At 36.9% G+C, this 24837-nt stretch overlaps 1 protein-coding gene across 1 annotated transcript in view; it reads right to left on the bottom strand.

The window, feature by feature from the left end:
- The window catches only part of Sema3a (semaphorin 3A), a 208591-nt gene that overhangs the window by 77347 nt on the left and 106407 nt on the right, over nucleotides 1-24837 (bottom strand). The window contains exon 5 of the mRNA XM_005358326.3: nucleotides 8613-8706. Coding sequence (XP_005358383.1) covers nucleotides 8613-8706 — 94 coding nt within the window. The remainder of the gene's footprint in view (nucleotides 1-8612; nucleotides 8707-24837) is intronic.

Below are 24837 nucleotides of genomic sequence, written 5' to 3'. Positions count from 1 at the left end.
AAAGCCTGATTCAGAGAATTCAGCTAAACATGAAATTTTTACTATTTTCCTCACTGATGAAATTTTTAAAAAACGGAAGAGTAACACCTTTATTTATTGCATAGTTTGCTTTTATATGGGTAACCCTTTATGGTTTAAATAACCTTATTTTTAACTTGTTTTAGGGATACTTAAATGTTTGATGAACTATTTTCCAATGGGTTCTGATGAATGAGATGTTATTATAAGAAATAATATTTTCCTTGAATTTTTTTCTTCCTTTTTTTAATTTAATTTTTACACGTACATTGGCCTGTGGTTTGCCTGTATGTGGGTACACTTTTGTTGAGGTGTGTGAAGGCCTGGAGTTGACCTCAGACGATGTTACCATGGCTCTCTACTCTGCCCTTCCTGAGGCATGATCTTGCTGACCCTGGAGTTAATCAATGTCAGAGAGTTTAGCTAGCTTGCTCTCTGGAGTTATCCTGACTCTGCCCACTGTGTGCAGCCATTCCCAGCAGCCTTGCAATCTCAACACTTTTTTATGTCGTTTCTGGGAAAACCAAACCTGGGGTCACAGTGGCCCTGACATTACTTTATCTACCTAGCCATATCATACGTTTACTTTTTAGTTTTTAGAATTCCGGTATGGAAGATGTTTCAAACTGGTATAAGGTATCATAAAGTCTGACAGCAGGCCTTCAACAAAACTAATTTTGAAGAGTAAGCAAGTTCAGAAGCCCCGGGTTGAACCATCCGAGTTCTTGATTCCATTGTTCTTGGTGTTTTGCTCCTGAAAGTGTATGAACCCTCAGTCCCAGTTTAATAACGGAAGCATCATTATCGGGATGTAAAAAGAAAAGAGCAGAGACGGGAATGGAGGACAGGAAAAATTTACACCAGCTGAATGTCATTTTGCGCTTGTCAGGCAGTCTGCCTTAACTCTTTCTAATGATCTCTTTCAGTTCTGTCAACATACCCTAGAGAAAAGAATACCGCCCCTGTTTTACATTCAGGAAGGCCAAGGTTGATGGGCTTAATAGTCAGGGTAGCCGGGGTGAAGGTTCAAATCCAAGCCTGTTTAATTCTAAGGTTATTAAGCTAAGGCATACCTTTCAATTAAATAAAGTTTGCAAAATGTATGTCTTCTGTCATTGAGACAGAAAGCACCTCAGATTCTCTCTTCTAGATAACATACAAGCAGTAAATTGCTTAGAGTTAACTGTTTTATTTACAAAGCCAAACAATTCAAGAGATGAGATACACTTCCACAAATAATACAGAATTTAAAAACATTTTTTTGATTATTAGATTCTCATAATCTTTAACTTCAAAATAGTCACCATGCAAAGAGAGCTTAGAAAAACAAGCTAAATATGTGTATATCACTTATTCCCCTCTGCTACTATACTGCCATATGTAGAAATACGTAGAAATGTAGAATTGTCTGTCAGTCTTCTGGTATAAATGCTTTGGGCACATGCCATTCTTTAGTTATGTATTTTCAGTTTCAGTTTTCACAGGAACTTTGGACAAACTAGATATTCTCTAACCCAAATCAACCATTCCACTGGAACTTTGCCTTCCTGAAGTTTTGTGTTTGTTTGTTTGTTTGTTTGTTTGTTTGTTTTTGGAGACAGGGTCTCACTATGAAACCCTGACTGGCCTAGAACTCCTTCAGTAAACTAGGCTGGCCTTGAATTCACAGATCTACCTTCTCCTGACTCCAGATTGCTAGAATTCAAAGACTAGGCAGAGAAAAAAAAATCACTTTAAAACTGACTATCCCTTTTATAAGTGAACTTAAAATTATTTGCTTTAGATTGCAGTGACTCTAAGTGAACAAATTATTTATCTAGACAGTAATTTATTAATTTATTACAAGTTTCCAATTAGAGAGTGCTATTAAGACTACTCGCAAGACATTCTGCATATGGTATCACTGGGACTCCAAAGTGTTTTGTTCTTTTTTTACCTAAGGAAATGATAAGTGAAATATAACCTATGATACTGTAACATTTTGCCACACAGAAATCCAGCATTACTTTAAAGAAAATGCTCATTGATTTTAAAGGCTTTTGGAATACTTAAGGGATTATTGATAGCTTATAATTTATCTATATTTAAGCATTTTCACATTTTCATTAAAATTATTACCTTCAACTTTAACAAGGCGGTGGCAAATACATATCACATATTTCTTTTGGTCAGTAAGATCAAGAGGATTGTGGTTAGACTTGTGCGTGACAGATTGGAGGGATGGCTCAGCGATTAAAGGGCAGGCTCACAACCAGAACGTCAAAGTTGCGTGTGAAAACCAAGTCAGGTGAAACTGAAACTACAGATGACCTGAACAGCTTACTGTCTGCACATCACACCCAACAAAGCCTACATCGTATACAGTAGAGAATATAAAGCCATGGTCATTCGATTGGCCAGCTTGCTCTTAAGAGGAAATGGAATGCAGAATTACTGCTTCTGTTACAAAATGACTCAGAAGAGAATTGAGAAGCTGATAACAACCAACATCTCTGGCTCTGGGAAGGTATTTGGTTCTCTTACACATTATCTGGGTTATATTATTTTTCTTGTTCACTGTCATGCAAGGATGAAAGAACTCAGCATCAGAGAAAGATTCCCAAGCAGAGAGTTATTTTCTTTCTATTTGCACAACAGATGGGAAGATGATTTGGACCAAGCAGAAGAGCTCAATGTTTACTGAGAAGATAATTAAATTTAGAAATTGACTTTTGAACAAATGGGAGGTGGAGGTTTAGGTATCAGTTGTCATGGGAAATCACCTTTCACCCAAATAATACTTTTTGCACAAGCTGGTGTTAGTTTTTCTGAGCAGGATTATATTGGGTAATTATAAAGCGTTACAGGCCAAGATCTCTTCTTGTCTTTCCTAATTGTTAGTAGCTGTTTCTTGCTTTTAGTCTTAGACACAATTCCCTTCTTATATTTCTATGGGAATTCTTAGCAAGGGTGATGGTTACATAGAAAATATAACAAGACATTTTTCTTATTTTGGCTGATGGTCTAGTTGGCAAAATGGCCAACTCTTACCTCTTTGGTTGTTGTTGTTAAGCAGAAATATAGCAACAACCCCCATCTGTGCCAGTTAAAACATTTGAACACTTCCGGGAAGTACTAAAGTTGTGTCAAGGTTTTGTCTTTCTAAAGTTATCCACATAATTTTACTTTACATAATATGCAATTGCTTAAAGGGCTTATTTTGGGGAACAAGTAAGTGTAACAGTGACAGCAAAATTCGACTAATTGTATTTTTTCTCATTTTTAGGCTACTTATAAAGTCATCAAGTGAATATTAATTTGTGAGAATAATGTTAATGTGTACTTTTGACACATTATTAAAAATATGAGGTGCTATAATATATATGTGTGTGTGTGTGTGTGTGTGTTTTGAATGGCAGTACTGCTGATACAAATTCTTGAGCTTACTATGTAAAATAATCCATGAGTGAAAGAAAACATGAACCGTGTCCACTTGTGTTAAGCTGATGGTTCAGTAACATATTCAAGGTTATGGACATTGTCTAACCAGCCAGATCATAAAGAATCTATATATAGAAATGGCACGTTTTTGATGGCTCAAAACTAATACATTCTATGATGGGTATGCGGTGCTGACAGATAAAACTAAACTGTCTAGAAGGCAGCAAAGACCAAGATGGCTATTTGAGCACACATCCATTCTGTCTTAACTGTAACCTTTAAAGTCTGCCTAAGGAAAGTATAATTTACTGGGATGAATGGAAACAGCTTTACGACCTCCGCATCCACCACGGCTGAGTTCCCGAGAACCATGCATTAAAAACAAAAGTTCACACGCACTCTAGAATTTCTGTTCACAGCTCCAAATGAAGGAACAATGTGGCTTAGATCAGCTAATGTCTTGGGTTACAATTCCTAAGAAGGGTGTGGCGAGGCGAAACTGAGGAGGAAAAATAAATTTCCCGATGAAATTGCAGCGTTTCTGGCCCAGGTGAGGGGTGCGACCTGGATGTCAGCGGATATCAAACAAACCTAAAGACCAGGCTATTACGTTGTTAACACCTTAGGTAAATTTTCCTCACAGAGAGACGGTTAATGAGAAACAGAAGAAGCCAAGCTGCTCTCTCCTCCCTTTCTGTACCCAACCCACGCTGAAGGAATGAGACCCAGGGTGCAGTGGAGGGGTGCAGAGAAAGTCTGACCCAGTTCTTCCCTATGGCCGCGGTCTATATAGCAACATATGCGTGCAGACTTTGTTCCGTATGCTGCTGTCTTAATGATGATGCTTTTCTGAAGCAATGTGTTCATATGGAACACAATTTCAAACCTAAGATTTATAAGACTCCAACTGTGCCTCCCAGCTTCCTCATAGACAGCTATTAATATACGTTTCTGTGCATTCCCCTTCATCCGCACCTCAGAAATGGACTTACACCCAAACAGCCGCTCTCGATTACATTGTGCCTTTAAATCTCGCGAGAAGCTGGCAGAATTAGCATAGCCTACTATCTTACGTATCAGGGAACTGAGGCCCAGACAGAGGCTCAAATAATATCTGCATCAATATCTAACTATTTTAGGAAATACCCTGCCTATTCTAAGACTCATTGAACGCATATTTAATGCCAGAATATATTCCTTCCTGAGTAAGGCAAAGTTCCAGCCTGAACATATATACTTGAGGGTGACCTCAGACATTTGAAATAGACCTCAGCAATATCCCTTCTTTTTTGGAATATCTCTAAATTATTAGTCTGCATTGCCTGGTAAGTATTTCAGTGAGAAAATAAAATTGCTCTCTGGTTGGGTATTCTTTCATATCATGAAAAAGTGAGTTACTCCTTAATTGGTGTGGGAAGTTCTAGGTTTTATTCTTGTGTTCTCCTCACACCTGGTATTTATACTGAACAGGGGAGCAAATGCTATCTTTAATAAGGATATTTTAAACAAAGTTGAAAAATATGTGCAGGTGGAAGAAGAGATATTTTAAAAATAAATTCTGCAGTACCCTTATTATTTTAAAAGATTGGCAAAGTAACTTTATTAAGGTGACTTGAAAAATTTAGAACATGTAACTGGATTTGGGCACTTTTTTTTTGACAGGGTTTCTCTATGGAACAGTCCTGGAACAAGCTTCCTAGACCAGACTGACGTCAAACTCACAAAGATCTGTCAGTCCCTGCCTCCCGAGTGCTGGGATTAGAGGCATGTGCTACCATGCTGGATTTGGGCACTTTGGGTAGCTATGAATTGGGCAAGGGAAACAAACCTATAGTCAACCTTGTAAACTTCTGGGATTTTGAAAGGAGATTTTACAAAACTTCCACAATTTGTGTAAACTCTCTGTTGGTTTTTAACAATTAGTTTTGGTTGGAACAGCTTTATCCTGGCATTGCAAGTATGAAAAACACCTTCTGCCAAGACCACGTCACAGATGTTTTGAGTGAAGCCTAGGTTTGGGGAAAGGAGCGGCCTTAGATTTTCTCTTTTATGTGCTGAAATGAGGATGAATCCCCAAGTCATATGAGAAGACAGGACTGGCGTGTGGCTAACTCCTCATCCGTACATCAGCTCCTGGGCACTTCCGAGGTGGTTAATACTCTATATTCAAAAGTTTAATTGATGTAGCAAATATTTGTGTTCAAAAGACCCATAAGGCCAGCGACTATTCACGTTCAAGAAGTATAAGAGAAAATGCCCCAAAGCCAATAAAGAATATTTTATGTACCGTGAGAGGAGAATTTGTAATACACTGCCAAAGCAAACAACCACAACAAAGAAAGTTACGGCGCTTGAAGTAAAATGGTGCTACATGGGAGCCATGGTGGATTAGGGGATAAAGTCGCTTGCCACCAGTCTGCCCACCTGAGTCCAATCCCCAGGACTTACATAGAGCGGGGAAAGAAGCCTGAGAGTGTCCTCCGACCTCCACACACATCTGTGGTGCTGGAGCACGGACACAACCCAGCACACTCAACAGATAAATAAATATTTAAAATTAAAAAAAATGTCATTGCGGATGTTTTAAGGGATTTTTTTTTTTTTACCTGATCTGAGTGGAGCTGTTCTTCTATCTGCACTTATTCTTGACTGATTCAGAACTAAGTTATTTGACTTTATGAATACGTACTTCATTGCTCTGAAAGTTATGGACGCATTTTGCTGGAGTGGGTGTGTTAGGTCTGGACTCCCACGGAAAGCGTGTGTTTCTGAAAGGTCTCTTGTTCCTTCTCCGCCACATATCCTCTTTCTGAACTTCAGTCATTCTTTCCTCCCTTTCATCAACCTATACATCTCTTTCAAAGAAACCCTAATATAAGACCAAACTTTGGAGTTTCTTTTCCTTCGTGGGCCTTGTGTGGCTGCATGCCATACGAGCTATGTAATACTGACTGTCATCAGCCTTTCTCGGTGGAATAATAAAATAAATAAGCAAATCCCTTCAGAGGAACATACCACAAGCTAACTCAGCTTTAGGCACACTTGTACAGACTGCATTTTGAGTAATATGTTTCATTTTTTTTTGCGTGCCATTTAAATAAATACAGGTTGCAAGTCAGAACAAGGCATGATTTCCCTCATTGTGTGAGACAACTTTCAAATTTCAGCCTGCATGCATGAGGAAGGCATGCACATGTAAACACCAGGTCACCCATTGACAGGAAAATTACACATTTGCTAAGTCGGTAGTTGTCCTTCAGGTTTAAAAAGTCTTTTAAAAAATGTCTCATAAAGGGATTAAATGGACTAGAATTGTCTAGATTGAAGAGCCATAAAATAGGTAATTTATATTGCAAAATTTTATTCTAAATGGAGCAAAGATTGGTGATAAAATAAACACTGGACCATATTGGATATATATCTCCGTGGTTAGCACAGTTGTCTCTACAACTAAAGTTTAATTTTCTTGAGTATATGAAGCACTTTGACAAGGGAAGAAATGGAAAACATTAAACTTACGCAAAATAAGCTAAGCCTTAATTTACTTTTAAAAATTCTAAACTTGGATGTCTGAAAACTTTCATTATTTTTAATGTAAACACTTAATAGAAAGGAGTACAAATATAATGTGTATAGGGTTGCTGATACATGTAACTGAAAAAAGCAAGGAGAATGAAAACTGTTAAAAGGAAAGAAAGAAGAGGAGGCGGGAGCGAGGAAGAACACACCCATAACTCTATACTTTTAGCTTTTATTTCATTAAGCTACGTTTCTGGTGAATGAACAAGTAAAAATTCTTCACACTTCATACAGACTAACATTCCTACTTCTATCCCTGACTCTGATCTTTAGCTTTGTGCATATTCTCCAAACCTCTGCAGCAGAGACAAACAAGAAAAAAAGAAAGAAAGAAAGAAAAGGAATAGAGATGACAGTAAAGACAAAGTAAATCTCCTAAGCCATTTTGTGAGCGTTTAAGTCGCGAAGAGGCTAAAATCTTAAAGGGGGAAAATATAATGACAGAATATTTTCCTTAGGCTGGCATATACAACAAGATACTCCAGCGAGCCAAACAAGATGCAACAGTCAGTTCCTTGGGCAGCTGAGGAGAGGGAACCTGAAGTGACCCCATCCTATAGCCATTCTGACGAATATCTTGCATATCACCATAGAACCTTCATCTGGCGATGGATGGAGATAGAGACAGAGACCCACACTGGAACACTGGACTGAGCTCCCAAGGTCCCAACGAGGAGCAGAAGGAGGGAGAAGATGAGCAAGGAAGTCAGGACCGTGAGGGGTGCATCCACCCACTGAGACCGTGGGGCTGATCTATTGGGAGCTCACCAAGGCCAGCTGGACTGTGACTGAAAAAGCAGGGGACAAAACCGGACTCTCTGAACATGGCGGACAATGAGGGCTGCTGAGAAGCCAAGGACAATGGCACTGGGTTTTGATCCTACTTCATGTTCTGGCTTTGTGGGAGCCTAGCCAGTTTGGAGGCTCACCTTCCTAGACCTGGATGGAGGGGGGAGGACCCTGGACTTTCCACAGGGCAGGGAACCCTGACTGCTCTTTGGACTGGAGAGGGAGGGGGAGAGGAGTGGGGGGAGGGAGAGAGGAGTGGGAGGAGGGGGAGGGAAATGGGAGGCTGGGAGGAGGAGGAAATTTTGTTTTTTCTCAATAAAAAAAAAAAAAGATGCACCAGGGAGTCTCTGCCAATGGTACCGCTACTTGGCTTAATCATGCCAGAGAAGTGGTCCAAACGTTGACACAGTGATGTCCTGAAGTACATTTCTCACTATACACTGAATGCCATCTTTTTAATCATATCTCAAAGCCTACATTCTATTTATTCATCAAATGAAAATGAAATAATACTTCCAAAAGCAAAAACTAAACTTCAGTGAATGATGTATAACATTTGAGCCAACTATTCTCAAAGGTATAATTAAACTATTTCCTAAAACACAAACCAGTTTGAGTAAGGCAATCACAATCAACAATTAGTGATTTTTTCTATTTCCTTTAAAAATATTTGTGAACAGCGCAACTGTTGCTCTGCTTCTGAAACTGCATGAATAAAAATGACAGATCTTGGCAGGTGAAAGGAATGGGCCACCTTGACCTTGGTTATAGCAGATTTGCTATGTAGTTGATCATTAGTTACATACCTATTAGGAGAGAGGCTGTCAGTAGTTTGGGGTCATAAGGACTCTTTCCACGACCGTTTTCAAAATGGGAGTCCTGTAGCTTAAAAATGTTGTCCTGCAGATTGAAACAAAAGAAAGGTTCTGTTTATTCACAGAAGTGTGTTCAGCATGTCAGTAAACCAAAGAGAAGTTGAGTATTCCCATCCAACACAGAGTACTTTAATTTGTTTCAACTTTCGAGAAGACAGATGAAGTAAATGGACTGAAAGAGCGACGGCTAGCCAAAAGGCTACTCAGTTTGGTGGTTTGGAGTTTTCCTTGTTTGTTTGGTGGTTTGTTTTTTTGGTAGCTGTGAGCATGGTGCAAGTGAAAAAGTCCACAGGCCTAGAGCAAGACTTATTGTGGTAGAACTAATAACTAAGGTAACTTTCTAATTTTCTCAGGTTTGCCATGTAAGATCTGTGCAAATGGCTCTTGGGAAAACAAAATTTAGAATGATGGAAAATGACTCATGTTATTTTTTTGATAGAGAAGAAAAATAACAATTAGATTACATTTCTAGATGACTTCTATTTTATTTTCTGTACACACAATCCATTGAAAAGTGTTTAACCACAGCAGTCAATTCCCCTACTCCACTTCTGTGTAATTGACATGCTCCTACTGTGCTTTATAAGACTCAGTTATCTAGTAAGGGACATGAAATCATCCTTCTTTCTCTACAAGGGAACCACTGCTCTAGGAAGAGTCTGTCTGTGAGGTGGCATAAGGGAAGAGCAAACACTTTTACACTTCCTCCTTTTTTTTTAACACATAAGTCACATCTTTGGGGAGGTCAAGTATCCAGATACAGTAAATAAACTTTTAACTAGATACAGAAATATGTTTATGTCCCCAGATAGCACGTGAATAACATGTATGCACTACAACAAATGCCTGAGAAGTAGGTCAGAGACTCCTGGCTCTGAACCCTCTGTCAGGATGTATCATGCTAGGCATAAGTGACAGCTGAATAAACTCAGGAGCCTTTCTGGCACACTGCATGTGAGCTTCTTCCTCCCAGTGGTTCATTAACCTGTCCAAAGACTGAAATAAAATAGTGGTGTTGGCAATTTTTCTACTAATCACATAAAAGTATTTTCTAATGCATAATAGCAAATGATATTCATTTTATGGTCAATAAGCCGTTGGTTTAACATTTAATATTTCTGATGGAGCTAATGGCAGGGTTTCAAACTATAACTCTCAGATCCCATTTTGGATTGCAGAGAAAAGTAGAAAAGGAAGGAAACCAGGCATTCTGCAGTTCCATCATGGTGACATGAATTACCTGTATTACTGTTTCTTTCCATTGATTCGCTATTTTGTATCAGCTGTCACTAACAATGATGGGTCTTTAGTTTCATCCTAAAATTAATACTGTGTAATAATTTATGGGTTTTCCCAGAATTGTGCAATTATAGCCGGAATGTTGGTGATCCAGGCACCAAGCCCAGCTTGGCAAATAATCAGATTTAGATTTTCTGTGATCATACCTTATCTCTGAACCACTGGGTCTAAAAAGTCAATTTTAATATGAATATTCCACCTTAGAGTTTTACTGTAAAAATTACTGTGAAATTTATGTAAGGAATATTAATTCAGAAGATAAATAGGCTATTTTTTAATGTTGTTCTTATGATTACTCAAAGAATATTTATATTTATAGCAACTTGTTACTTATATTGATCAACTTCTTCATGTGATTTGAACTAAATACTACATTACTACTTAATCATGGTTACATAAAACACCAGATATCTAACCGTATTTAGAGACTTCAATACCAAAAATACAATATGAAAATAATTAACTTACACTAATGAAGACATACAAGTACTTATAAGTAATAGTTTGATTTCATGGAGTTTTATTAAACTTAGAAACTAGAGGCCAAAGAGTATGTTTAGGAGGATGTAGCTCTGCTTAAGGCCACAGTTTACAAATCATATAAAATAATATAAAATCAGTAACTATGAATATTTGTTAAAAGTTGGAGGAAACCCTGGGAGAACTGATGGGGAAAATGGGGAAAACGTGATTGCCTCTTTTTCTCACGGATACTTTGTTAGACCCAACTACACAGAGAAGCCGTCCTTTCAAAATATGGGAGCCAGAATGTCAAGGATCATATGTCCACGTTAATCAGGCCATGTCAAGGTAGAGGAGGTGAGCTTCCAATGTCATGTAGTATTTGATTTACAGAGTAAAAGATTAGACTCCAAAGGAACCGAGGTCAAGCATGTCAGTCACGGTTTAAGAGGAGCCCCTGGGTCATGGTATCAGATAATATGCTCAGAAATTGTGTTCTTTTTGCTTAACTCCATCAATAACTACTAAATTTATCACTCATCCTGCTGACAAACATCTTTCCTCTAAGAATACGGCTACTTAAATTTCTGAATGTCTCCAGGAGAAATGCTCTCTGTTGGTACAGGATTCTACAGTGCTACAAACACACAGCTTCTTCTCAGTCCAGTGAGATGCGGTCATGGAATATATATCTGCTTTCTGTAGACGGCAGTATATAATGTTACTTGCATACACATACTTGTAGTGTAATGTCTGTACCCACTACTTGAAGAAATGGGCCCAGAGATCCTGAAATTGGACAAAATGGGTGTTATTTCTGGCTCTGCCTTTTGCTAGCTTTGGATCTCAGGCAAGACCCCTAAGTCTTTTTCAGAATTAGAGTCCTTATCGGTACCAGAATAAATCTCACTCTAAATGTAAAAATATGTTGTGGTAATATATAAAATATAATTTATCCTAAAAACTGTCCCTTTTTTCCTATAGTAAAATCATTGTCTCATGTTTATCAAAATTTTCCATGACACAGGATAAGTGACTTTATATGCTCACAAGCAAAAATTAGTGTGTATTTTCAGAATATATGAAAACATTTGTTCTTGCACAGAGCATTGAACTTGTTTTCTCCTCTCGTTGGACAAAAGTATACTTGAAAAGCTCTACTGGGAAAAAAAAACCTTCAAAGTACAAAAATGTTAATTTTCTTAACATATGAGATTTTTTTTCTTTTCCAAAACAAATGTGGCAGGCAATTTGTTTGACATCTTACTGATATTGGACACTCATAATCACACCAGTTGGTAGGTAGAGGCAGGAAGATCACACGTTCAAGGTTATTAATGATTGCATGGGATGTTGAGGGTGGCTTGGGCTACCTCAGATTGTACATCAAATAAAATGGAAAGAAAACATGGAGAGTTTCTAGAAATTTCAACACTATTAAACCTACAAAAAATGTTCATTACTTAGTAAAAGAACACAATTATTCCAGCAGCATGTGTGATTTATTTGTCAATTAATCTTTGCAATTATACATCTGATGATAGTTAGTATTTAGAGTATATAATTAAAATACTCAACACAAAGAAAGCAAATAACTAAAATTAAAAATGAGGTGTAGAACTAAACAGCATTATCAAATATTTAAATACAAATGGATGAGAACTACTTTAAAAAAATCCATTGCTTTCTGGTAAATGCAAATTAAAATTATGAGATTTTTATCTTACCCCAGTAAGAACTGCCAAGATTAATCAAATAAATGATAGCAGATGTTGGTGATGATGCAGGGAAAGGGGGACACTCACATACTGCTGGTACAAATGCAAATTTATGAACCCACTTTGGAAATAAGTATGGAGGTTCCTCAGAAAGCTGAAAATAGATCTATACTAACATTTGGAAATATCCCCAGTGAATGCTCTATCTTACTGTAGACAATGTTCATTCGTGCTTTATTTATAACAGCCAGAAACTGCAAACACCTTAGATGCCCATCCACTGATGAATGGACAATGAAAATATGGCACACTTATATAATGGAGTGATATTCAGCTGTTAAGAAAAAAAAAGATGATGAGATTTTCATGTAGAGAGAGCTAGAAACAACTATTGTGATTCAAGTAATCCAGGCACGGAAAGGCAAACCCTTCATGTTTTCCTTTGGGTATGTATGTTAGATTTAAAGCTGTGGATTTATGTTTCATTCAAAATAGTCACAGATCTTAGGTAGCAAGTAAGAGACTGGGCTCTGAAATTGGTTCTTCTACCTAATATACCTAATATACCTAATATACCATAAACGGATAAAGGGGACCTTAGAATAGGAGAATTAAATGGAGATGGGGGTAGAAGGGCTGGGCAGAAGAGATAATATGGTAAGGAACATCTAACAATAAAGATTTTTTCTAAAGTGATCTGGAAACCTATGGCTGTTGAAGCTTCCTAAAATATATACATGTATAGATGAAATTTAAATGGAGTTCTCATATAATGGGGGAGAAAACAGTCCAACTGGACATCATATGCTATGAAACAGAATCCCAAGTTCCAGGAATGGGTTGTGATTTTTTTTTAAGCCATTGGCCAAAGAAATCTCATAGACACTCTCCCAAATATCATAGCCTCCTACCACAAGCTGAAAGTAAGCCCTATTCTGAATATCACTTCCTTATACCATCACACTTGGAGCGATCTAGTCAGTGCTCAGGTTGAAGCTTTGACCCCCCTATTGAATAGCATTTACTTGCTGTAAGGCACCATGGATGTTAACAGGGGACAAAAATAATAACTGATATCATCTAGTTATGAGTCCTGAAATCTCTAACAGTGACCATTTGCAATATATGCCCCCTGGTACAATAGTAGAACAAACGCTATGTGAATAAGCAACTATTGGATTCAAGGTCTGTTTCGTGATAAGGAATCTATACTAACACTGCTAATGAGACCATGAACCCGAGAATAGATAGATCATGGACCCCATGAAAAACCTAATACATTTATTCTGTTAAGTGAGCATAGAGATAAAATGTCTCCTAATGACATATTCCCTGTTCATAGAAGAGTGTATAGCTAAATGCTCATCAGAGAAGGTTCGCCTGGAAGTAGATGGGACATGACACAGAGACCCATAACTGGGCACTTAGCAAAAAGTGAGCGTCTTTGGAGCATTCAGCCATGAATGAGTTATGTTTATCATACCCTTCTCTTTGAGGCTCTGAGGTCTATGTGGAAGAAGAGGCAGAAATATTTTATAAGCCAGAGGTGGTGGACTACTCAGGAAAGAGTATTTCCCAGAAACAACAGGGCAGATGCATTTGTGGACTCCCAGAGATTTTGACATCGTGCACCAGACTTGTACAAGTCCATGACAGACAACATTCCAGCTCAGAGAGCAGAAGTGGACACAATGCCTACGTCTAACCAAGACACTGTTTCTCATTGATACCACCTGGGAGAAGAAGCATACATTTTCTTCAATGGACTGACACTGTGTCTATTAACAATACTCAGGGCATGCTGCATGTTCAGTAGTAGCTGGCCAACACAAACAGATTGCATGTTGTTTTTAATGTGTCTCTGTGTGTGCGCGCGCATGTGGTGTGTGTGTGTGTGTGACGCGTGTGTGTGCTCAAGCATGCATGTGTTTGTGTGTGTGCACTTTGTTTCTGGTTTTTGTTTTATTTTTTTAGAGAGACAATGAGCATGACACTGAGGGACTGAGAAGCAGGGGAGGGATCAGAAAGCAGGTGGAAGGGGAAAGACTATGATCAAAATATATTGTTTACATATTTTTAATGCGCATTTAAATGCATCCTGCTTAGGCTGGAGAGACTGTCCAATGATTAGGGAAACACACTGCTCTTGCAAAGGACCCAAGTTCAGTTCCCAGGACCCCTATCACACAGCCCATCTATAAACTCCAGGTGGAATCTGATTTCTCTGGGCACCAGAATACACTTGCAATTTGGCAAATTCTCATAAACTGATGCACATGAGCAATTAATTTAAAAATAAAATAAATATTTAATTTTGTAAATATCCCCCTCTAGCATGTTGGTTGGATTCATTTAATGCTTCTGTTTCCACTTTTTGATGAGAAAGACCTAAAAAACATGTGATGCTAGTTAATCACTGTAAAGGCTATGTCACAATATAACTGTGTGCTAATTTCCTATCTATATGTAATATATCATGTAGTTCATGGTTAGGTTCTACTTGAAAGGCCTTTGGAAATTTTTTTGCTACCCAGTGATTTTCTGCTTTATAAAAATGTTAAGTAGATCACATATGCAAATACTAAGACTAGAGATCCCAAAGTCTGTGGGCATTGTTAAAGTATATATATATATATATACCGTCTTCAATTTACTTATGCTGAAATAGTTGAATTCATGTTTAGCAATACATGCGCTCAATGAATGAACTCTAATTGCTTTAGCAGGCACTACACACATCACATAAGTTATTGTGCCTTATTTTATTGCACGATTGCATCAGTTTTCTGCAACTATTTTTAGCTTTCAAGACTACTCTTTCTCCTTTGTCTTTTGGATTTCCTGAACGTTACTGGGCTGGTGAGGTAAGGCATTAGAGGAAATAATAACCATGCTAATGTCTACTCCCAAGTCTTATAAATTAGAAACCATTGCTGACATCATGGCAGTAAATTTCTTAAATCTCAATCTTGTCCAAGTAATAAATTTTGGCAATACGGTTGTAATCTAAGTTCCTTTATTTAATGATTCAAACATGAACAGTGTTTTTAAAAAATGGAAGGCAAATAAAATCCTGCTCACGTGAAGAAGAATTGCACATTGGGCTTGGGAGAACTGTGACATTTTGTAAAACCCAATGCTTCAGACAATTTTTAATGAATCAACTTTTTGAGCTTCTTGCATTTCTTTTCCCTGCTTCTCACAGAAGATATCTTCCTTACAAGATAATTTGATTTCCCAAGATTTCCTTGACTCTGCCATGATTCTGTGATCTCTCTAGAAACCCCTTCGTCCTTCCTGACACAACATGACCTTTCCTTACTTTCGGAAGTCACTTCCTAAGAGAATTGCTTATTGGTTTTTGCAAACATGCTTTATTAGGCTTCTTTTGCATTTCTTAATTGAAAATGGTATACAGGCAATGAATGGACAGGACAAGACTGTGGACTTTCGCAAAGAATGAATGCAATAAGATACCACAGGAAATACTGTGGCATACTGAGATTTGACAAAGAAGTTCCTTTCTGGCTCAAATTCATCCGGAACTTACTTTTCCTAAAAGGGTGACTCCAGAGGAACACTGTGCAACAGTGTTCAGCCATGACGCATGTCTCCTTCTTTAATTTATATTAATTTAAAACAGGAAAGCTCCCATTTCTCACTGGCGTTAGTCACATTTCAAATGGTACACAGCCACACGAGGCCTACGGCTACAGCACTGAGAAAGTTATCTTTAACAGCATCGCAGCCTGAATGAGTCCTTCCTCTTAGAAGCAGAGTAAAGAGCTAGGCATGCATAGGTTTCCTTGGACAGAAAAGTTGACATCGGTCCCAAATGACAACATCTGCAAGGAAAGATCATACTGAAAACATTAGTTAGGCAATTTTTATTTTGTTATAGGAAAGAGTTGTGCTATGTAATAGCCAAGTCAGTGTTGACAAATCAGCTTCCGTCTGCTGCTCTTGGATTTGTCATTCTGCTCCGTGGAGTTTCACTCTCTCAATCAGCTTCAGCAAAGCTAGACACAACTTCAAAAGCTAAAATCAGTCGCTGAAAACTGATGAAATCATGTAATAATATATGACACAATAACTTACGTGACGTATGTGTGGTGTCTGCAAATGTAATTAGAGTCCATGAAGTGAGGTTTGGGTTTGTGTATTGCTAAAAATTAATACATTTATTACCTAAAGTTTAGGTCAAGATCTGCAGTTCTTTATATGCCCCCGATTTTTGTGCAGGGAAGCAGATTTTTCTGGAGGTTGCATACCACTCTAGTCATACCTCCCTTTGCCTTCAATGATAACTCACTCTTTTTCATATTAAATTCTCTTAAATGAAGTACAGATCTTGTTATATTATTATCTTCATGTAAGAAGACTAAACTATGTATTATGTTGTAACCAGTGAATAAATGAATGATCAGCAGTATTAATTTCTCAACGTGATGCTCATTAATGTTCGTATATTATTGGTATTTGTATACTTGAAACACTAGAATACTCTAGTTCTAAAGCCAGGAGAGTTTAACCCTAAACTTACTCAACTTGTTATCATTGATTTTTTTTTTTTTAAAATATGGGGCAGGTAGTCTATAACTCTCTTTTATCAATTTTATCAGTAAATATAATGACCCTTTTTATAGCCACCTTCAAGAAGAGTTAAACTCATCAGGTTGTAGAATTTATACATCTTCTGACTCTACGCAACATTGTGTCCAACCTTCTCAAAAACACTCCTCTGCCTGATGGTTTTCACTCAGTAGGAATTACCACAGCTGTGTCGGGGTGAAAACATGTGCTACATCAAAAGCTGTTTGCATTTACTATGTATGAGTTTTTATGCATAGTAGTACATAATTTGTTCCATCCTGCCCCCAGTTTTGAGACTAGCTCTCACTGTGTATACCGGTCAAACCAGATTCTCACTATGTAGACCAGACTGACTTCTTGCCGCTGATTCTGGAGTGCTGAGTTGAAGGGTGTGTGCCACCACACTCAGCTACGGCATGATTTCTTATTGGTATTTTCATATTTGTATTTATTTTAAAGAATTTAATAATTTATATGTTTTAAAGCACTAGTATAAATATTTGTTTAGGTAAGAAATTCACATCGAATTGTGTAAGATATTTATCTGAAATGAGAAAATGAAAGGTCTGTTTATTAAAATTGGAAATCACAGAAGAAATATCTAACAGAAATGTATCACATTCACTTTTTCAAAGCTTAAATGCATTTGAAGGAAATTTATCAACATTGACCATAAACTGAGATCTCACTGTGCCTTAAGCAGTTATACATAGCATTTAATGTGGATTCCAGACAGACTTTAAACCTGCTTACTGTAGTAGATAGGAACACCCCACTATGACAAGAATTCAAGGAGTTTCTGCTTCAGAAACTGAAGTTCATTTGACTCAACCCTTGAGAGATGGCTTTGGGCAGGTGATGAAAGTGTGGTAATGCTCCTGTGTTTTTACACATCTGGGAAGGTTGAGGTCTTCAGAGGGGTCCCCAGAAAATGCTGAGGACAGGAGGGAGTCAGATTATTCTATCTGAAGGAAACAGAATGAGGGAAATCCCCAGAGTAAATAAATGTGATCCACAGTTGAGCAATGACAGAAAGTTGAGTTTGCACAAGGAAGCATATATACATATATTGAGATAACAGAGAACAATAAATTTGCGTCTCAACTGGAACATTTTCTGTGCCAACACAAGCTGTTTATTTTGGCTTTCAAAGGTGTGAGTGATAGTGGGGTAACAATGACATCAAAGAGTCTTGACCTAATGACGGGTCTGACAGTGATGTGGGATGGCTTAGTGAAATGAGAACCTCCCGGCCTGTGCAGGGAGGACTTGGATCTTAGTACACGATATAGCAGCCCAAAGAAGTTCTTGTGTATGTTGTGACTTGATCGAGTCATTTACTGTCCTCTTAGGTGTGTTTCTCAATCTTTATTGCATCAAAATTCCCTTTGAGGGCACAGACAGTGGGCAGAAAGCATTCCTGTATTTTGTAAGCACTCAGAAGGGTTTATGGACTTTACCAAGTCATTGTGAAACATTCTAAGTATTTTCTGTGCAAAGAACTTGCTACTTCTCCACAAGGTGTGAGTCTGGTTGTGTGTCTCTGAGTTCTACGTTTGCTTCTTCTGTTGCCTTTTGTAAGTACAAATGTTCTCAGAATTTACATATTCTGTTTTATGTACATCTAGCAAATATCACTGCCAAGTTCTGTTATTTGGTATCCATTATTTATTTTTTTTATAAATCCAGCAATTGAACTTCAGCCCCCATTTCTTTGTTAATCAAGTTATTCAAACTTAGTTTCCTGCCTTTTTCAAAATCTCTTTATTTTGCACTGTTATTTCAAAATTGAGAGCTATTAAGAGTCCTTGACTCTTCAAAGGAATATAAGAGCAATCACTAATAATAAGCCTCATAAAAATTACTCTGTCAGAAATAGTTATTTAACAATATACATTGCAAGAAGACACAAAGGAATGGTAACTTTGGGTCCTTGTCACCAAATGCTGAGCAATTTTAAAAGGCAATGCTCTGTGAATAAACAGGTATAATTTCCCCCAATTATAGTATGCTAGCCATGTCTTGCATCTAGCTGATGGACAGTCACTTCGCATTGGAATTTTATAATTCCTATAATAAAGCAAGCAAAAGTTGCTGCAAATAAAGACTATTATTAGCTGAAAATGAATGTTGGTAAAAGATAAGTTAAAGAAAATGTATACCTGTAAGGATTCTCAGGTAACATATGCACTAATAACTTATTTTTTCACTAATTATTTTGAGTTTTTTCATAAGATGTTTCATAACTAAACTACTTGCTGTTGTAAATGCAGGTTTTGAAGCTGAAATACTTGAATAAGTTGTTATTCCACTGAATGGCTTCCACTTGAAAAATAACACATAGCAAAATTTTCACAGAAAAAAACAGAACCATAGCCTGGTGGTGTTGGAGCACACGTTTAACCCCAGTACTTGGGAGGCAGAGGCTTGCAGATCTCTGTGAGTTGTAGGCCAGCCTGGTCAACAGAGTGAGTTTCAGGACAGCAAAGGCTGTACAAAGAAACACTGTCTCAAAACAAAAAACAACAACAACAACAACAACAACAACAAAATTACAAACATCACCAACTGTATGAACATTTTGAGAAAAGTTATTTCTATTAAGACAAGATATATTTGTGCTATATTAAACAAATATGTTACTATGTAATATGACCAATTTCTAATTCTCAATTATACTGTAGGTTCTTTTATTTTTAATACAAAATTTGCTTCTAGAGAATTATTACTGGAATCCATAATGCAGGCATGAATAACTGCACCAACATTCTTAGAACAATGACAACATTCCTGGAGAGTTCATCTGCATCTTCCCCTAGAAGATTGCATGCTCTCTTTTCAATAATTTTACAATACAATGGTAGTTTCCCCACCCTCTTCTTCTCCTGTTCCCCTTTTCACCCATGCCTCCCCCAATCTACTCCTTTGTTTCTGTTTAGAAAGGGGCAGGCCTCTCCTTAACTGCCAACAAAACTCTCTTCTTTGACTTAAATTTCTACTGCCCCTCCAACTATTGTTTTAACACTACAAAGTTTTTACTTCTTAATTTAATGTTGAGATATTATGAGGTTTTTTTTGTTACTTATTATAATTGTAATTTTGAACTTTCTTGTTGTTTGGTATTTAAGGAAGACATAATAAAAACACTGATGTTTCTGCATTCTGGGATCTATAGTCTACAAGTACTATTGCCCCAACTGTTAATTACCTGTTCCAGAACAAGCTTTAAAGTTTCACTTAAAATGCTAATATAATCTATGAAATGGAGACACTATAAAATGTCTTCAAGTGTCAAGTGAGTTATAAGGTATAATGACACTGGTAGCATGTGTAAATCCTAGAGTGATTTAGCTATTAGTAACTTTATTTATAATAAATATATGATTAGTTGAGCATGGTGGCTCAGGCTAGTAATCTTAGACCTGTAAAAGATTTAGCATTGAGCTTAATACCACCCTTATCCATCACCAAGTAATAAATAAATAAACAAACAAACAAATATGCACCATTTTTATGCTAGTGGTAGAATAATTCATTTTTGTAACAAATAATAGCTAGTATCTGCTAATCAGAGAGCTAACCATGCATTTTCAAGGATTTATATGTATTTTTGCATCATTTTGAAATATACATTGCAATTACCTCTATATGTATTCATATTAAAAATAAGAGACAAAAAAGTGACTTGCTTAATTCATAGAACTAGTTTGTAGCTAAACCAGGCAAACTAATTGTATCTTCAGTACTGAAACAACAAAAATCTGATGTTCATCATTTGAACTCTTGAGTATTTCATTCTTGAATGAAATTTTATTTCTCTTCATGAATATGTTGTATGCACAGAATACACATATGTGTATGTTATTCATATATACACACACAGACACACACATATATGTATGTATATATATATATGATCTAGTTCTTGTAGCTCATACATACATCAAGCTCTTAATTGAACTTAATTGAATTGTCTCTGACACATAATATAGTCCTCCTGTTATCTTGTATATCATTAAAAGCAACTAGAAGGAATTAACATATTTCTCATTTTATTTGTTGAAAATGCACAGTTCCTCTTTTCAACATTTGGGAAAGTAGTATCACTTTATTTCCCCTTTCCTAGCAACAACACAGCATGCCTTATTGCTGGATTAAAGAGGATTTGCCCTCTCAAGTGTAAGGGATCTGAATATTTCTGGGTTCCCTACACAACCTCAGGGCCATAATTCATCTGCTTTTTGTCATCATTAAAATTAATAGCATAAACCAAAGAAAACAGAAAGCACATGTGTTCATACTTCATGCAGATTATGTTTTTAATAGGAGCTTAATTTGAGTTTATGCAGATATCACAAGGCTGTCATGGTCTAATTATTCAACTATGAATGCCTGTTAACTCCCAAGGTGTATTACACTGAAAGAAAAAATTCTATGTTGGCTAGAAGGAGAAATTCCAGAACATAACCAATTTACTCTGCATAGCTTTGCCACTATTAAACCTAGTAAAGCAAGGTCAAAGTAAAACAATCATGAGGCAGAACGTGAAGAAAAGGGACAACTCACTTATCTTTTCATATACATGTTTTAATTATTTTTTTTATGTATGGTCTTAGCATTCCATAAACCAGCCAGGTCTGTATCATAAATTGTGAGAATACAGCTATTAGCTTCACTTCTTTTTATAAATCTCCTTCTCACATCCATGTTTAGCTATCACTGAGAAATCTTACCAATTTATACACAAATATGTCAACAAAGGGAACATATGCATGGAGAAGTGTCTGAACTCACTCATATGGCTTCTTTACATTTCAAGCTATTTTTTTTCCCCTCAGAGAGATGCCATCTGGAAAGTGATGAGGCCAAAAGATGAACATTTTATTTATCCCCAACTTGGTTTTAGCAATGCTTGTCTTTCAAGTGTGTCATAATGATGTGATGTAACTTTGATATTCTTTTAGCAAGTTAGCAAAGACTTCAACCATAATTATTATTATTTTGGCAGAAACGTTGCAGGAAACAAGTCGTCCGGGTTTTGCTAAAATGCAAATGTGAAAGAGACTTTGGGAATTGAAAATATCCACACAGCTTAACTTGATTATGTCACTTCTGGAAATCTATTTTAATGAAAAGAAGAAGAGCAGGGTCATCACAGTGGCATTTAGAATACTGCACTCTGCAATGCCAGGAAGGATAGCTGTAGGGGATAGAATGTCTCCACAGCTGTTTGTTACTAAACAGGAGATAAAGGGGATGTTTTCACCAAGTGCACACAATATTTACAGCTATTACTTCTGTTCCTTATTGTGTACTACGTAAATTATATTAAGTATATGGAGAGAAAGTCTCAAAGTCACGATGTGAAATATTAGTTTGATACAGGTTCTGGGTACTGTTTTTATTTATAACTTCTTTTCTATTATAATACTATGTACAACCAAATACAAAACACGTATTTTTGAAAACATACAGGTTTCTATAATTTATCATCTCTGTAGTTTGAATGTTATTGGACACCATAAGCTCATAGGGAGGAGCACTATTAAGAGGTGTGGCTTTGTTGGAAGAAGTGTGTCACTGTGGGTGTAGACTTTGGGGTTTCCTATGCCTAGTGTCTGAGTCTACTTCCTGTTGTTTTCTGATCAAAATGAAGCCTTCACCATGTCTGCCTACACACCTCTATTCCCCCTGCCATGATGAAAATGGATGAAATTTCTGAAACTGTGAGCAAGCCACCTCAATCAAATGCTTTCTTTTATAACAGTTGCCACGGTCATGGTGTTTCTTCACAGCAAAAGAAACCTTAACCAAGGCATCTTTTAAGTAAATATTAAAGAGAACATTGTATGGACTTATTTAAGCCCAGAAACAGAATTTATTTACTAAATACGCTTTTTAAAATTTAGATTCGGCTGCTTGGTAGCAGTACATGATCAGAAGCACGTGGCAGAAGGATTGCTGAGTTCAAGGATATAAAGACACTGTTTAGATTTGAATGTTTCTTTTGGAGACTTGGGACTTTCTGTGAGGCAATTTGATGTTCCCACTTATCCCTGGTTTCAATTCCTCTTTTACCTTTGACTCATGTCTCCATGGCAAATAGTAGGCATTTTTCACCTAACTAGTTGCCTTTGTATAGATTCTCTTCAACTAATAAAACCTACAGCAGGATTGGGTCACATTCGCATAGATAGGTTCCAAGGGGCTCTATGGTTTATCAGTTCATCACAGTTGAGCATGTAATTTAATAAAAACTTCAATGTTCCAAAGGTTCAGTTTCTATGAAATTATAAAGTCATACACGCACCTATTATTTCTCTTGCAATTAAACTGAATTTTAATGACGATGATATTTCATATATCTTCGTTTTATAAGAACACCCTAGTTGAGCACCATACTTATGGATACTTTGACTGCCTAAATATATACGAATTTATGTCTAAATTATCTAGAATTCTGAAGTAATAAAGAATGCTTTGAAAGCATGATTAGTAATAATATAACACACACAGAATAGTTTCTTCTTTGTTGAGGTGTTTGAGTTATTTTGTCTCTATGTATGGGTGTGCACTACCTGCATGCCTGGTACCTGCAGAACTGGAGGAGGGTTTCAGGTCCCTTAAAGTTTGAGTTTCATTCAGGTCATTGTGAGACCCCATGCATGTTCTAGGAATTGAACTCGGGTCGTCGGTAAAAAGCCAGTGCTTTTAACCATCGAGCCATCCCACCAGCTCCCAGGACACTCTTTAAACAATGTGCAGATTTAATCGAGTGGTTTCTTTTATCAGCACATTAATTACCACAGAGATATTCCATGTCATCTGTTGAGTTAGCATTTGGTAATAATTTACAATCTATTATAGTGAACACTTGAATTATTTATGTGAGTATCTCACTCCCAAATGTCACTTTCCGCCTAAGGAACAAGACTTCTTTGTCTCAATTAACCAAATTTAATTACATAATCTGAAATAAATCAAACATTTGACTTTATTTATTAACTAAAATATTTGATACTGAGAAATATGCCGTATGTCTAAAATTACCATTTGTTTGAACTTGGCATATATACAGCTAAATTATATTTCCAATTAAAGAAGACATAATAAAAGTTTACTAAAATTTATTTTTGTTTTAGACAACGGTTAATAAAATAGTCTATTCATGGTAATTTGCAATTAAAAGATAGAAACATTGTGTTTAAAACATTACGATTTTGTAGAGGGTGAAGACTAGCATCGATTTGGAGAAACGTTTAGGAGAAAGGCTTCATCTAAATGGTAGCTTGGTTTAGGAATAAAATCAAGGTTAGTAAATGATGTTTTCTAGTTGTCGATACCCATAGATATTCGCACATTCTGTTCATTTGATCCCTGTGTACTTTATTTATACATGTGTACTACTTCACAAATTTCCCAATCATTCTATTTCTTTATCTAAATATGTGGATGCACAAATCAGCACAGAATGCTGAATGTTAGGAAAACAGAAACAGAATTAAATGAACAGATTGACTACTTACTGCTTTCATCCCTGTCCTTCCTCATTTTGAGTTTCTTTTTTTTCTTTTTTTTTATTCTATTAGTTCTTTTAGGTATTTTTTAATTTATTTATTTATTAAAGATTTCTGCCTCCTCCCCGCCACCGCCTCCCATTTGCGTTTCTTTCACAACAGCTTTGGGACAAAGTTGCGGGTGGCTTGCATCATGGTGACAGAAACAGAAGACCAAAGCTTGACTACCTGTAGAGCCCTGAGACTGCCTCCTGGTTTTCCCTTCCTGGTGACCTGCCAGTACAAGCCAGTCTCTCTGCCTGCTGTGTACCTGATCAGAGAGAGGACTGGAGTGTAGACACCAGAGAGGGAATAACTCCACATCCCTTTCATTTTCAGGTTATAAATGATTTGTTTGAATTGTTCTAGCTGAAAAGCTGAGTAACAGAGTGAGCAGCCAAAGGTGGATGGGGAAAGTGCTAAAATTGCTGTCATTAAGTCATCGTAGAAAAGAGGAGAAGCACAGTTTATTGCACATTATCCAATGGTAAGGAACCGAGATAACATCTAATAGAGTCATCATTGCAT

This window comes from Microtus ochrogaster, chromosome 26 (genome assembly GCF_000317375.1).
Source record: "Microtus ochrogaster isolate Prairie Vole_2 chromosome 26, MicOch1.0, whole genome shotgun sequence".
Classification (NCBI taxonomy): domain Eukaryota; kingdom Metazoa; phylum Chordata; class Mammalia; order Rodentia; family Cricetidae; genus Microtus; species Microtus ochrogaster.
Note: the sequence above shows the minus strand (reverse complement) of the source record. Positions and strands in the feature narration are given on the sequence as shown.